The sequence below is a fragment of the Heterodontus francisci genome, chromosome 1 (genome assembly GCF_036365525.1).
Source record: "Heterodontus francisci isolate sHetFra1 chromosome 1, sHetFra1.hap1, whole genome shotgun sequence".
Classification (NCBI taxonomy): Eukaryota; Metazoa; Chordata; class Chondrichthyes; order Heterodontiformes; family Heterodontidae; genus Heterodontus; species Heterodontus francisci.
The window spans coordinates 46,529,247-46,544,592 of NC_090371.1; the positions used below are offsets into that span (position 1 = coordinate 46,529,247).

At 43.4% G+C, this 15,346-nt stretch overlaps 1 protein-coding gene across 6 annotated transcripts in view; it reads right to left on the bottom strand.

The window, feature by feature from the left end:
• Positions 1 to 797: 797 nt before the first annotated feature.
• The window catches only part of hdhd2 (haloacid dehalogenase-like hydrolase domain containing 2), a 49,114-nt gene continuing 34,565 nt past the window's right edge, over positions 798 to 15,346 (bottom strand). For 5 of the 6 annotated variants that reach the window (XM_068030202.1, XM_068030183.1, XM_068030193.1 and 2 more), the window contains one exon: positions 798 to 7,038. In XM_068030202.1, coding sequence (XP_067886303.1) covers positions 6,935 to 7,038 — 104 coding nt within the window. In that variant the 3' untranslated portion in view covers positions 798 to 6,934. The remainder of the gene's footprint in view (positions 7,039 to 15,346) is intronic. The other variant, XM_068030174.1, reaches the window with a different exon arrangement.

Below are 15,346 nucleotides of genomic sequence, written 5' to 3' on the forward strand. Positions count from 1 at the left end.
GTACTAGCTAGATGGATAAAGAACTGGCTGGGCAACAGGAGACAGAGAGTAGCAGTGGAAGGGAGTTTCTCAAAATGGAGACGTGTGACCAGTGGTGTTCCACAGGGATCCGTGCTGGGACCACTGTTGTTTGTGATATACATCAATGATTTGGAGGAAAGTATAGGTGGTCTGATTAGCAAATTTGCAGACGACACTAAGATTGGTGGAGTAGCAGATAGTGAAGGGGACTGTCAGAGAATACAGCAGAATATAAATAGATTGGAGAGTTGGGCAGAAAAATGGCAGATGGAGTTCAATCAGGGCAAATGTGAGGTGATGCATTTTGGAAGATCCAATTCAAGAGTGAATTATACATTAAATGGAAAAGTCCTGGGGAAAATTGATGTACAGAGAGACTTGGGTGTTCAGGTCCATTGTTCCCTGAAGGTGGCAACGCAGGTCAATAGAGTGGTGAAGAAGGCATACGGCATGCTTTCCTTCATCGGACGGGGTATTGAGTACAAGGGTTGGCAGGTCATGTTACAGTTGTTTAGAACTTTGGTTCGGCCACATTTGGAATACTGCGTGCAGTTCTGGTCGCCACATTACCAAAAGGATGTAGATGCTTTGGAGAGGGTGCAGAGGAGGTTCACCAGGATGTTGCCTGGTATGGAGGGCGCTAGCTATGAAGAGAGGTTGAGCAGGTTAGGATTATTTTCATTAGAAAGACGGAGGTTGAGGGGGGACCTGATTGAGGTGTACAAAATCATGAGAGGTATAGACAGGATGGATAGCAAGAAGCTTTTTCCCAGAGTGGGGGATTCAATTACTAGGGGTCATGAGCTCAAAGTGCGAGGGGAAAAGTTTAGGGGGGATATGCGTGGAAAGTTCTTTACGCAGAGGGTGGTGGGTGCCTGGAACGCGTTGCCAGCGGAGGTGGTAGACGCGGGCACGATAGCGTCTTTTAAGATGTATCTGGACAGATACATGAATGGGCAGGAAGCAAAGAGATACAGACCCTAAGAAAATAGGCGACATGTTTAGATAGAGGATCTGGATCGGCGCAGGCTTGGAGGGCCGAAGGGCCTGTTCCTGTGCTGTAATTTTCTTTGTTCTCTTTGTTCTTTGTTAGCTAACAGGAGACAGAGAGTAGGCATAAATGGGTCATTTTCTGGTTGGCAAGATGTAACGAGTGGTGTGCCTCAGGGATCTGTGCTGGGGCCTCAACTTTTTACAATTTATATAAATGATTTGGATGAAAGGACCAAAGGTATTGTTGCTAAATTTGCTGATGACACAAAGATGGGTAGGAAAGTAAGTGGTGAAGACATAAGGAGGCTACAAAGGGATATAGACCTGGCAAATGGAGTATAATGTGTGAAAGTGTGAAATTGTCCACTTTGGCAGGAAGAATAAAAGAGAAGCATATTATCTAAATGGTAAGAGATTGCAGAGCTCTGAGATGCAGAGGGATCTGGGTGTCCTCGTGCATGAATCGCAAAAGGTTAGTTTGCAGGTACAGCATGTAATTAGGAAAACTAATAGAATGTTATCGTTTATCGCAAGGGGAATTGAATACAAAAGTAGGGAGGTTATGCTTCTGCTATATCGGGCATTGGTGAGACTACATCTGGAGTACTGTGTACAGTACTGGTTTCCTTATTTAAGGAAGGATGTAAATACATTGGAGATAGTGCAGAGAAGGTTTACTAGACTAATACCTGGAATGGGTGGGCTGTCTTATGAGGAAAGATTGGACAGGCTAGGCTTGTATCCGCTGGAATTTAGAAGAGTAAGAGGCGACTTGATTGTAACATATAAGATCCTGAGGGGTCTTGACAGGGTGGATGTGGAAAGGATGTTTCCTCTTGTGGGAGAATCTCAAACTATGGGTCACTGTTTAAAAATAAGGAGTCGCCCATTTAAGACAGAGATGAGGAGAAATTCTTTCTCTCAGTGGGTCATGAGTCTTTGGAATTCTATTCCTCAAAAGGCAGTGGAAGCAGCGTCTTTGAATATTTTTAAGGCAGAGATAGATAGATTCTTGATATGCAAGGGGGTGGAAGGTTATTCGGGTAGGTGGAAATGTGGAGTAATCAGTTTAACCATGAACTTATTAAATAGCAGAGCAGGCTCGAGGGGTCGAGTGGCCTACTCCTGCTCCTAATTCGTATGTTTGTATGTTCGTATGTCTGTGCCTCAGTCAGGAGCACTCTCGCCTCTGAGTAATAAGATTGTGTGTTCAAATTTCACTTAAGACATCAGCACAAAATCTAGGCTGACACTCCAGTGCAGTACTGAGGAAGTGTTGCACGGCCTGAGGTGCTGTCTTTCAGATGAGACAACGACTTATATTTATAGCACCTTTAATGTAATCAAACATCCCAAGATGCTTCACAGCATTATAAAACAAAGTATGACAACAAGTCACAAAAGGAGCTATTAGGGTCAGATGATTAAAACCTTGATCAAAGAGGTAGGTTTTAAGGTGTGTTTTAAAGGAGGAAAGCGAGGTAGAGGGGCAGAAAAGTGTATGGAGGTTATTGCAGAGCTTTGGGCCCAGGCAACAGAAGGCGCAGGCACTCGTGGAGGAATGATTAAATCGGGGATGCACAAGAGACCAGAATTAGAGGAGCACTGATATCTCGCAGGGTTGTGAGATGGAGCAGATTACAGAGATAGGTCAATATAGGATAGCACGCACAGGGATGATAGGGGAACAGGACTTTGTGTGAGTTAAGACATGGGCAGCAAAGTTTTGGATGACCTTAAGTTCATGGAGGGTAGAACGTGGTAGACCAGCCAGGAGAGTATTGGAATAGTCTAGTCGAGAGGTAACGAAGGCATGAATGAGCGTTTCAGCAGCAGATGAGCTGGGACAGGGGCGAAGTCGGGAGATGTTATGGAGGTGAAAATAGGTGCTCTTAGTGATGGCACGAATATGAGGTCAGAAGCTCATCTTGGGATCAAATGTGACACCAAGGTTGCAAACAGGCTGGCTTAATCTCAGACTGTTGCCAGGGAGAGTGTTGGAGTCAGTAGCGAGGGAACGGAGTTTGGAGCAGGGACTGAAAAACAATGGCTTCAGTCTTCCCAGTATTGGAGGAAATTTGTGCTCATCCTGTACTATCCGATAAGCAGTCTGATAATTTAGGAACAGTGGAGGAGTTGAGAGAGGTGTTGGTGAGGGGGTCATCGGCATACATGTGAAAACTAACACTTTTGGGTGACATCGCTGAGGGCAGCATATAGATGGGAAATAGGAGGGGGTCAAGGATAGATCCTTGGGGGATACCAGAGGTCATGTTCCAGGAGAAGGAAGAGAAACTGTTGCAAGTGATTCTCTGTCCACGATTAGATAGATAAGAATGGAACCAGGTGAGAGCAGTCCCACCCAGCTGGGATGACAGTGGAGAGGCATGTCAAAGGCTGCAGACAGGTGGAGAAGGATGAGGAAGGAAAGTTTACCTTTGTCACAGTCATACAGGATGCCGTTTGTGAATTCAGTCCTGTGGCAGGGATGGAACCCTGATTGGAGAGATTCAAACATGGAGTTCTAGGAAAGACAGGAATGGATTTGGGAGACGACAACATGTTCAAAGACTTTGGAGAGGAAAGGGAGGTTGGAGATAGGACGGTAGTTTGCAAAGATGGGTTAAGAGTTAAACTGCAGCCTCTGTCTGTTCGCTCAGGTGGATGTAAAAGATCCCATGACACTATTTGAAGAAGAGCAGGGGAGTTCTCAGTGTCCTACATGGTCATAGCCGTAACGATCAACCTCTCCTGCGACTTTTATTTTACCTCTTTTATCAGTATTACAGCATGTGGTGTGATCTGCTAAACTTTCTTTTTACTTCCTAATTTCCAAATATATAGTACCCTAAATTCTATTCTGCTTCCCTTCATCCTCATGCTGTTGAAATCAAGATTTACTGTCTGAAATTTTAGCTCAGTGGGTAGCATTCTAACCTTTGATTCAGATGGTTGTGGGTTCAAGTCCCAATCTAGAGACATGAGCACAAAACTCAAGGTTGACACTCAGTGCCGACGAAATGTTAAACCAAGGCTTCGTCTGCCCTGTCACATCAACGTAAAAGTTCCCTTGGAACTGTGCGAAGCAGGCTCAAAGGGACGTATGTCCACTCCTGCTCCTATTTCTTGTGTTCTTTGTAAGGGCAGGGGAGCCATCCCTGATGTCCTGACCAATATTTATCACTCTGCAACCAACACTTTTTAAAAAACAAGTCATAATCACATTGCCGGCTGTAGAGCTTTACCGTGTGCAAATTAGCTGTTTCATTTCCTTCACTACAGCAGTGACTACACTTCAAAGGTACATCGGCTATAAATTGCTTTGGGATGTTCTAAGGCTCTGAAAGGCGCTATATAAATAAGAGTCTCGTGAAAACAATGAATCCTGATCGACAGTCCAAAAAAACTCACTCAATTCTGGAAAATAATCTACTACTTTTCCCGAGATTGACATTTCTAATGTCTAAAACCAGATTTTGAAAAATACAAAATAATTTTTCATATATTTATCCATTGGTTTATTAGCTTTTATAACTTTTATTACACTATTACCTGAAGCCTCAATTTCCCCCAAAAGCCTGAGCTTGAATTTAATAGTCCTGATCTTAACCAGGACGGGTTTTGTGTGTGGGGCAAGGGGCAGCTTGGGAAATCCAGATTTACCTGCATGCTATTGATGTTTGATTCCACAGTGTGTATCTTTTTATTCAAGCGGTGTCCTGCCTGGAAGCCAGCCTGTGTCTCCCTGTAAAAACTGGAAGTGGGTAGCTTGGGTCAGGTTTGAGATTTTAAAAATGTTAATATCCACCCAACCTAACCCACTTGTTTCGTGGTTAAAATTACCCCAATATTTTTGCCCAGAGTTTTAATTATGCGAAGATAAAATCCTGTAGTCAACTGAAAAATACTTACCATTACTTATAATTTTGTCATTTTTACATCTGAAGATACACCTAACATGCTTTCACAAACTGTAAGATTGTTAATTTCCACAATTTTATGCATGAAATATTTCAGGTGAACAAATGGTACATGTAAATTGGTCTCGTTGCAACTCTACAAGTTAAATGATAGCCTGATTTTCTGCATTAGCAGAATTGGGGCACAATTTTTCTGTGGGGCAACATATGCCTGCCAGAAAGATCCTAACTTGATCCCAGCTGATTTTCTGTCCTCACATTTGTATAACTGTGCCAGGCATCCTGGCCTCTACTGAGGAATCCATTTGGAATGTAACCGATGAATAGGTGTGACAGGTATCAAGAGACTTGCTGGAGTGTGGTCCTGCCGCCAGCTTCCAAACTGCGACTAAAACATGGATTTTTTCCCTTACATTTTGAATTTGATGCTAATGTCTGTACAATTGACCTCTCTACAATCAATTACACAGGTCTGATGGATTTAAAAATTTAAATTCCATCCTATCTCATCAACCCTGGGGCAAGTAGACCCTCCTTGCATCCAGTGTTCCCACAATGCAAATTCTAGGAAATGGGTAATGGCACACTTCCCTCATTTGCTATCTTTATAATCCATTTGCCCATAAGTGACTGGCATATTGTAAAACGCTAGCCTTGTCTGCAGGAATGGTCACATAAAAGTGATGGACAAGGACCCGGCCCACTGAAAAACTGGCGGCGGAAGGTGGTTGAGAAATCCTTACCAATTTCAGGTACTCAATTCTCGTGTCTGGCACTTGCAGGTCAGGTATAATCTGAAATACAGGGGGTGATTTTTTTTTTAACTTCCAACCGAAACAGGGGTGGAGGTGGCAAAGTAGCCAGTGCCAAGAGCTCCTCAGGAACTCTAGCAGGTAAAAACCTGGTATAACTGCCGTGATTGTGCCCCAGCAGAATTTTTAGTCATAGTTTCCATTGTCTAAAAAGGCGACAGAACATGCCCGGCAATTATAGATTCATTAATCTGACTTCAATAATTCCTTAAATTATGGTCAGTGGCTCAAGGCTAGCCAAATTGAAATGGGCAGGTATTGAATGGGGTAGTTCACGATCCCCTACTGGGATAAATAAAAGCTTGAACTCAAGAGTGCAATATTTAATTTGGAGCTGACTCCAAGCTTGAGGATGCAACCAAGGTATTAGAGAATCAACAGGTTATATATTTGCATTGATTATTATATTGAAGTTCAATATAAATAAATGCAAGGTTTTGCATATTGGAAGTAAAATTGGCACAAATATTGCAAGTGTGAAACAATGTGTCAAAAGAAAGCTGAAAAGAGCTGAGCACGTTAGATGACACAATGGGACTATGTACAAAAATGTGAATCACAGGTATGCGATGAATGCCCATGGCAAACCTCATCTGAAGTATTGCAAGCAGTTTTAGATGCTGTGACATGCCTGGGGGTGGAGGGGGTGGGGGGGGGGGTGGTAGGGAGGGGAGGGGTTGGGCTGGTGAAAACAGGAGAGTATGCTGTGCTTAAAAACAGCCTAGAAAACAGCATTGAGGTAGGAAGAGTGTTCAGATAGGCCATGGCTCTCCAACCTCAAAGAGACGTCTTACAAGATACAGTAAATATAGTAGATATACCAAGACAAGAGGGCACAGATTCAGAGATGTCAGTGGAAAAGCTTAGGAGAGATTCCAGAACACCAGACTCATTTAATAAACAGCTACTTGTTCCAATGGTGGTTTGGAACGATGAGATCAAGTATTTTTTCAAAGTTTTCTAGGAACATAGGAACAGAAATATCACTACACAGCAATTTAGATCCCTGGTTAATGCAACTGTGTAAAATTTCTATGTGTATTTCCATTTAATAGTGCTTAGCAGAATTTCAACCCAATAATATTGATATTCTGTCTTTTGACAACAGCTTGGAGTAGTTTGGTGAACTTTTATAGAATGTGCCTTATAGTAGTTACTATTGACATTTTTTTCCAGTTTGATGAATTTTTACAGAAGTTTTTGTAGTATGTGCTCGACAGCCTGTGGAAAAGCATTGCATATCAAATACGGAGCAGGACTTGTTTTGCCTCCATCTCCAGGTCGGTATTTACCTTAAAAAAATGAACAGTAAGAGGAGTATCAGGAGATATATCAAAGGCTGTGATTGTTTTGCAATTAAAACATTTGAATTTTTTTTATTTATTTAGAGATACAGCACTGAAACAGGCCCTTCGGCCCACCGAGTCTGTGCTGACCATCAACCACCCATCTATACTAATCCTACACTAATTCCATATTCCTACCACATCGCCACCTGTCCCTATATTTCCCTACCACCTACCTATACTAGGGGCAATTTATAATGGCCAATTTACCTTATCAACCTGCAAGTCTTTGGCATGTGGGAGGAAACCGGAGCACCCGGAGGAAACCCACGCAGACACAGGGAGAACTTGCAAACTCCACACAGGCAGTACCCAGAATTGAACCCGGGTCGCTGGAGCTGTGAGGCTGCGGTGCTAACCACTGCGCCACTGTGCCGCCCTAAAAAAACTGATTAAACTAAAAAAATTAACAGCAGACACTTATTGACTACAGAAGTTTTGAAGTGGTTCAGTGTCATCATGAAAACAATGATCTGAAAATGTAAATGCCACTAAAAGCCAACACAGTCATTTGTAAATTGAAAAACTTTGTGAAGGTTCAGGCTTCAGAGTGTAGGATATCACCAAGGTTGAAAAAAAGGAGTGAAGAAAAGGTAAATCAGGAACTTGTGTTTAACCAATGCCAGGCTTGGGTTTACAAGGCTTGCAGGTTGTAAGAGGAAGGGATATCTGAGACATGCAAGTTTTACAGGTTCTAAGAGAGCATGCAGTAGAGCAGTAGTTAGTGTCGTGAGAAAGAACGAACACACTTTCATTTATATAGTGCCTTTTACGACCTCAGGACATCCTAAAGTGTTTTGCAGCCAAATATTTTGATGTGTATAAAAGGAAAATACTGTGGATGCTGAAAACCTGGAACAAAAACATAAAATGCTGGAAATTCTCAGCAGGTCAGGCAGTCTCTGTGGAGAGAAAAACAAAGTTAACATTTCAGGTCTGTGACCTTTCATCAGAACTGGCAAAAAGTTAGAAATGTAATAGGTTTTGAGCAACTGAAGGCCGGGCGGAGGGGGGTGGGGGCTGAAGAGCAACAAAAGAGTAGGTCTGAGATAGGGTGGAGGGCAGGAGAGATTAAATGACAAAAGGTTTCATGGTACAAAGCCAAGGTGACAAGTAAGAAACAAAGAACAGTACAGCACAGGAACAGGCCATTCGGCCCTCCAAGCCAGCGCCGATCTTGATGCCTGTCTAAACTAAAACCTTCTGCACTTCCGGGGCGGTATCCCTCTATTCCTATCCTATTCATGTATTTGTCAAGATGCCTCTTAAACGTCGTTATCGTACCTGTTCCACCACCTCCCCCGGCAGCAAGTTCCAGGCACTCACCACCCTCTGTGTAAAGAACTTGCCTCGCACATCCCCTCTAAATGTTGCCCCTCTCACCTTAAACCTATGTCCCCTAGTAACTGACTCTTCCACCCTGGGAAAAAGCTTCTGACTATCCACTCTGTCCATGCCGCCTATAACTTTGTAAGCCTCTAACATGTCGCCCCTCCACCTCCGTCGTTCCAGTGAAAACAATCCGAGTTTATCCAACCTCTCCTCATAGCTAATGCCCTCCAGACCAGGCAACATCCTGGTAAACCTCTTCTGTACCCTCTCCAAAGCCTCCACGTCCTTCTGGTAATGTGGCGACCAGAATTGCACGCAATATTCTAAGTGTGACCTAACTAAAGTTCTGTACAGCTGCAGATGACTTGCCAATTTTTATACTCTATGCCCCGACCGATGAAGGCAAGCATGCCGTATGCCTTCTTGACTACCTTATCCACCTGCGTTACCACTTTCAGTGACCTGTGGACCTGTACGCCCAGATCTCTCTGCCTGTCAATACTCCTAAGGGTTCTGCCATTTACTGCATACCTCCCACCTGCATTAGACCTTCCAAAATGCATTACCTCACATTTGTCCGGATTAAACTCCATCTGCCATTTCTCCGCCCAAGTCTCCAACCGATCTATATCCTGCTGTATCCTCTGACAATCCTCATCACTGTCCACAACTCCACCAACCTTTGTGTCGTCCGCAAACTTACTAATCAGACCAGCTACATTTTACTCCAAACCATTTATATATACTACAAAGAGCAAAGGTCCCAGCACTGATCCCTGCGGAACACCACTAATCACATCCCTCCATTCAGAAAAGCACCCTTCCACTGCTACCCTCTGTCTTCTATGACCGAGCCAGTTCTGTATCCATCTTGCCAGCTCCCCTCTGATCCCATGTGACTTCACCTTTTGTATCAGCCTGCCATGCGGGACCTTGTCAAAGGCTTTACTGAAGTCCATATAGACAACATCCACTGCCCTTCCTTCATCAATCATCTTCGTCACTTCCTCAAAAAACTCAATCAAATTAGTGAGACACGACCTCCCCTTCACAAAACCATGCTGCCTCTCGCTAATAAGTTCATTTGTTTCCAAATGGGAGTAAATCCTGTCCCAAAGAATCCTCTCTAATAATTTCCCTACCACTGACGTAAGGCTCACCGGCCTATAATTTCCTGGATCATCCTTGCTACTCTTCTTAAACAAAGGAACGACATTGGCTATTCTCCAGTCCTCTGGGACCTCACCTGTAGCCAATGAGGATGCAAAGATTTCTGGCAAGGACCCAGCAATTTCTTCCCTTGCCTCCCTCAGTATTCTGGGGTAGATCCCATCAGGCCCTGGGGACTTATCTACCTTAATGCTTTGCAAGACGCCCAACACCTCCTCCTTTTTGATAACGACATGACCCAGACTATCTACACTCCCCTTCCCTAGACTCATCATCCACCAAGTCCTTCTCTTTGGTGAATACTGATGCAAAGTACTCATTTAGTATCTCGCCCATTTCCTCTGGCTCCACATAGATTCCCTTCTCTGTCCTTGAGTGGGCCAACCCTTTCCCTGGTTACCCTCTTGCTCTTTATATACGTATAAAAAGCCTTGGGATTTTCCTTAATCCTGTTTGCCAATGACTTCTCATAACCCCTTTTAGCCCTCCTGACTCCTTGCTTAAGTTCCTTCCTACTGTCTTTATATTCCTCAAGGGATTCGTCTGTTCCTAGCCTTCCAGCCCTTACGAATGCTTCCTTTTTCTTTTTGACGAGGCTCACAATATCCCTCGTTATCCAAGGTTCCCGAAACTTGCCAAACTTATCCTTCTTCCTCACAGGAACATGCTGGTCCTGGATTCTAATCAACTGACATTTGAAAGACTCCCACATGTCAGATGTTGATTTACCCTCAAACAGCCGCCCCCAATCTAAATTCTTCAGTTCCTGCCTAATTTTGTTATGATTCCGAAGAAGGGTCACTGACCTGAAACGTTAACTCTGCTTCTCTTTCCACAGATGCTGCCAGACCTGCTGAGTGGTTCCAGCATTTCTTGTTTTTATTTCAGATTTCCAGCATCTGCAGTATTTTGCTTTTATTGTTATAATTAGCCTTCCCCCAATTTAGCACCTTCACCCGAGGACTACTCTTACCTTATCCACAAGTACCTTAAAACCTATGGAATTATGATCACTGTTCCCGAAATGCTCCCGAGAGCTGGGGGGAACCACTTAGCTCAATTAGATGCCCTCTTCCAACGGTTACAGTCAGATGACCTAGTAGTAAACCTCGCAAAAAGCGGGTTTGCTCAAGTTCAAGTGACCTACCTTGGGCATGTTGTAGGTCAGGGGCGAGTGCTGCCCAGGGCAGCAAAAGTACAAGCACTGATGGATTTTCCCATCCCCACGACAAAAAGGGAAATCATGCATTTTCTGGGGATGTGCGGGTTTTACCACAAGTTTATTCCAAACTTCAGCACTGTAGCTGCCCCACTGACAGGCTTACTGCAGAAAAGAGCCAAGGTAGTATGGTCAGAGGTGCCAAACCACTTTCGAGAGGTGAAAAGCCATATTAACAAACAAATCAGTTCTGGAAGTTTGCAACTTTAATAAACCCTGTGGACCGTCCAAATATACAGATTGCTACAAACAGAGACCAGGGGAAGAGAGCCACCTGCAAGTCTGCCTCCAAGAAAGCCTTGAGCCAAGCGGGCCAGGCACAAAGTGCACTTTGACCAACCAAGGATTTCAAGGAAAATCTACTTTTCCCTCTCTAATCTATTTTTGTGTGAGCGAGTCTCGTGTGAATGTGTAGCATAAATTTATCAGTTTTTTCTAGATCGGTTTTAGATTAAATGTAATAAACTCACCTCTTTCTTGTTTAAACTCAAGAAAACCTATCCGATTGGTTCTTTCACAATCACATTAAAGGTAAAAGGTAAACACTGAGGTGGTTAGCACAACCACTGTTTAAAAAAGGAATAAACCCCATTGCGGTCAAATAAGAGGAAGGACAGGAGGGGAGCGTGGGGACCCTCCTCACCTGACCGTAACAGAAACATTAACTCTGTTTCTCTCTTCACAGCTGCCGCCAGACCTGCTGAATATGTCCAGCATTTTCTGTTTTCATTTCAGACTTCTAGCATCCACAGTATTTTGCTTTTGTTTCAGACAGTGAATCTTGATTTCACCACAGGGAAGACGAAAAGAAGAGAATGCAGCATGACATATTTAGAAATTTGAAGTAAAAAGGAAAGTTTAGAGGGAAGCACTACATGTTGTACTGTTAATACAAGTTGCAGCAGAGAGAGAGAGATTGATTGGTATACAACAAAATGAAGCATTTTTTGTCAAGGATATTTTCCAGATCTTTGTCTTGGTGACGATGGCATACATAGGCTTAAAGTCAGACATTACTCATAGCTTCTGAGTTATAAAGAATGCACATTACAGTCTGGCTAATTTCCACACCTCAGGATAAGGCCTTGGTCTACGTCCTTTCATTGCTGTCATTGTATTTGAATGGAGACCCTTCTAACAGTAGTGGCCTGACTGTGTTAATATGTTTAAAATGGGCAAGTTCTTCAATTCAGATTTACTGACCTGCAGAAGACCAAAGCTTGGTTCACATTATTGTCTATGGTTAATCTAATGTGGTTCTGATGGTCACAGTTCTTTTTAAATGTTCCTTTATCTCAGCACACCTTCAAAGGATTTTTCATGATATATGTCTGACTGACTTTAAGGAAGTCAACTAGAGGCGAGCAGATACATAGAGCTAGATGAGTGACACCATGGTACTGACTTCTAACATTCCACAACTGACAGTTGTTCAAGTAGCACAGGACCCACTGCGTTCTAGAAGAATCATAGAATGATACAGCACAAGAGGCCATTTGGTTCATCACAGCTGTGCTGATACCCAAGACATTTGGTAATCTGTCGGTGACTAGATGTGTCGATGAGGGTAAAGCAGTTGATGTAGTCTACATGGACTTCAGTAAGGCTTTTGATAAGGTCCCGCATGGGAGATTGGTTAAGAAGGTAAGAGCCCATGGAATCCTGGGCAATTTGGCAAATTGGATCCAAAATTGGCTAAGTGGCAGGAAGCAGAGGGTGATGGTCGAGGGTTGTTTTTGCGAGTGGAAGCCTGTGACCAGTGGTGTATTGCAGGGATCGGTACTGGGACCCTTGCTGTTTGTAGTGTACATTAATGATTTAGACGTGAATATAGGAGGTATGATCAGTAAGTTCGCAGATGACACGAAAATTGGTGGTGTCGTAAATAGTAAACAGGAAAGCCTTAGATTACAGGACGATATAGATGGGTTGGTAAGATGGGCAGAGCAGTGGCAAATGGAATTTAATCCTGAGAAGTGTGAGATGATGCATTTTGGCAGAACTAACAAGGCAAGGGAATATACAATGGATGGTAGGAACCTAGGAAGTACAGAGGGTCAGAGGGACCTTGGTGTACTTGTCCATAGATCACTGAAGGCAGCAGCACAGGTAGATAAGGTGGTTAGGAAGGCATACGAGATACTTGCCTTTATTAGCCGAGGCACAGAATATAAGAGCAGGGAGGTTGTGATGGAGCTGTATAAAACGCCAGTTAGGCCACTGCTGGAGTACTGTGTACAGTTCTGGGCACCACACTATAGGAAGGATGTGACTGCACTGAAGAGGGTGCAGAGGAGATTCACCAGGATGTTGCCTGGGCTGGAGCATTTCAGCTATGAAGAGAGACTGAAAAGGCGAGGGTCGTTTTCCTTAGAACAGAGAAGGCTGAGGGGGGACCTGATTGACGTAGATAACATTATGAGGGGCATTGATAGGTTAGATAGGAGGAAACTTTTTCCCTTAGTGGAGGGGTCAATAACCAGGGAGCATAGATTTAAGGTAAGGGGCAGGAGGTTTAGAGGGGATTTGAGGAAAGATTTTTTCATTCAGAGTGTGGTTGCAATCTGGAATGCACTGCCTGAAGAGGTGGTGGAGGCAGGAACACTCACAACATTTAAGAACTATTTAGATGAGCACTTGAAATGCCATAGCATACAAGGCTACGGGCCAAGTGCTGAAAAATGGGATTCGAATGGTTCGGTGCTTGATGGCCGGCACAGACACGATGGGCCGAAGGGCCTGTTTCTGTGCTGTATAACTCTATGACTCTATTATCATTTTGTCTTAGAAGCCCATTTTTTTTTAAACCAGGTCTTCAGTCAGCTTCTTTTCAGACAACTTAGTGACAAAACATTAACTGCTTTTGCCAAGTCCATTCTTGTGTCTGCATGCATTAATGTGAAAGGGAGGGGACATTATTTTAATATCTAGCTTTGCTTGCAATCCTAAATTCTGTAATTGTACCTTAAGCAGTACATCATACTCCAGGCCTGTGAGCAATATCATGGAAAATAGTAATAACTGGTCATAGTGAGAATGCTGTAGAAACTTTCTCCCTGTACTAGTGATCCTTGCTTGGTTGCAGTTCCTAATAGTTATCAATAGAAGTAAGGATTTGGTTTTAATAGTTGTCTTCAGTCTTCTCTTTATGCCAGATGTGAGGGCCCAACTTGACAAGTTTGAGTAGTCTGAACCCAGTTCCTAGTTAAATGTAAGCTCACAGCACAAAATTTGCTCTTACATGGAGCACAGAATCAGGGAACTCAAGTCACAGACAAATAAAAATGCAGTTGGGTGCTTTTCTGAAGATGGGGCAGCACAGTGGCGCAGTGGTTAGCACCGCAGCCTTACAGCTCCAGCGACCCAGGTTCAATTCTGGGTACTGCCTGTGTGGAGTCTGCAAGTTCTCCCTGTGTCTGCGTGAGTTTTCTCCGGGTGCTCCGGTTTCCTCCCACAGCCAAAAGACTTGCAGGTTGGCAGGTAAATTGGCCATTATAAATTGCCCCTAGTATAGGTAGGTGGTAGGGAAATATAGGGACAGTTGGGGATGTGGTAGGAATATAGGATTAGTATAAATGGGTGGTTGATGGTCGGCACAGACTCAGTGGGCCGAAGGGCCTGTTTCAGTGCTGTATCTCTAGAACTAAAACTCAAACTATGGGCTGATGCAGACAATTGGAACAGAACTGTATTCTGCATCTGGCCATCTAACAGATATCAACTATATTAATGTTAACACTTGGTTTACAAAGTGGAAATAAGACTTGCAGGTTGATAGGTAAATTGGCCATTAGAAATTGCCCCTAGTATAGGTAGGTGGTAGGGAAAAATATAGGGACAGGTGGGAATGTGGTAGGAATATGGGATTAGTGTAGGATTAGTATAAATGGGTGGTTGATGGTCGGCACAGACTCGGGGGCCGAAGGGCCTGTTTCAGTGCTGTATCTCCAAACTAAAATCATTCTGATATTCCTGGACTTATTGGGCAACAATTACAACTTGCATTTACATAGCACCTTTAATGCAGTAAAATGTCCCAAGGTGCTTCACAGGAGCGTTACCAAACAAAATGTGATACTGAGCATTTCAGGATAGATTAGGATTTAATAGGTGATCAAAAACTTGGTCAAGGAGGTAAGTTTTGAAAGGTAAGAGGGGTTTAGAAAGGGAATTCCAGAACTTAGGGCCCAGGCAGCTGAAAGCAGGGCCAATGGCAAAGCAATTAAAACAAAGGATGCACAAGAGGCCAGAATTGAAGAAGTGCTGATATCTTGGAGGGGTGCAGGGCTTCAGGAAGTTATAGTGATAGGGAGAGGTGAAGGTATTGGAAAACAAGAATGAGAATTTTTAAATCGCAGTGCTGCTTGACCAGGAGCCATTGTAGGTCAGCGCACATAAAAATTATAGTGTTAACAGACATCCCGTGATGTTGCTTATAGTGAGTTGGATGATACGCTAATTTATAACCATAGAGTTGTAATGTCCGTATAATGCACAATGCATTATTAGGGCACAGATTTACATTCAGTTAAT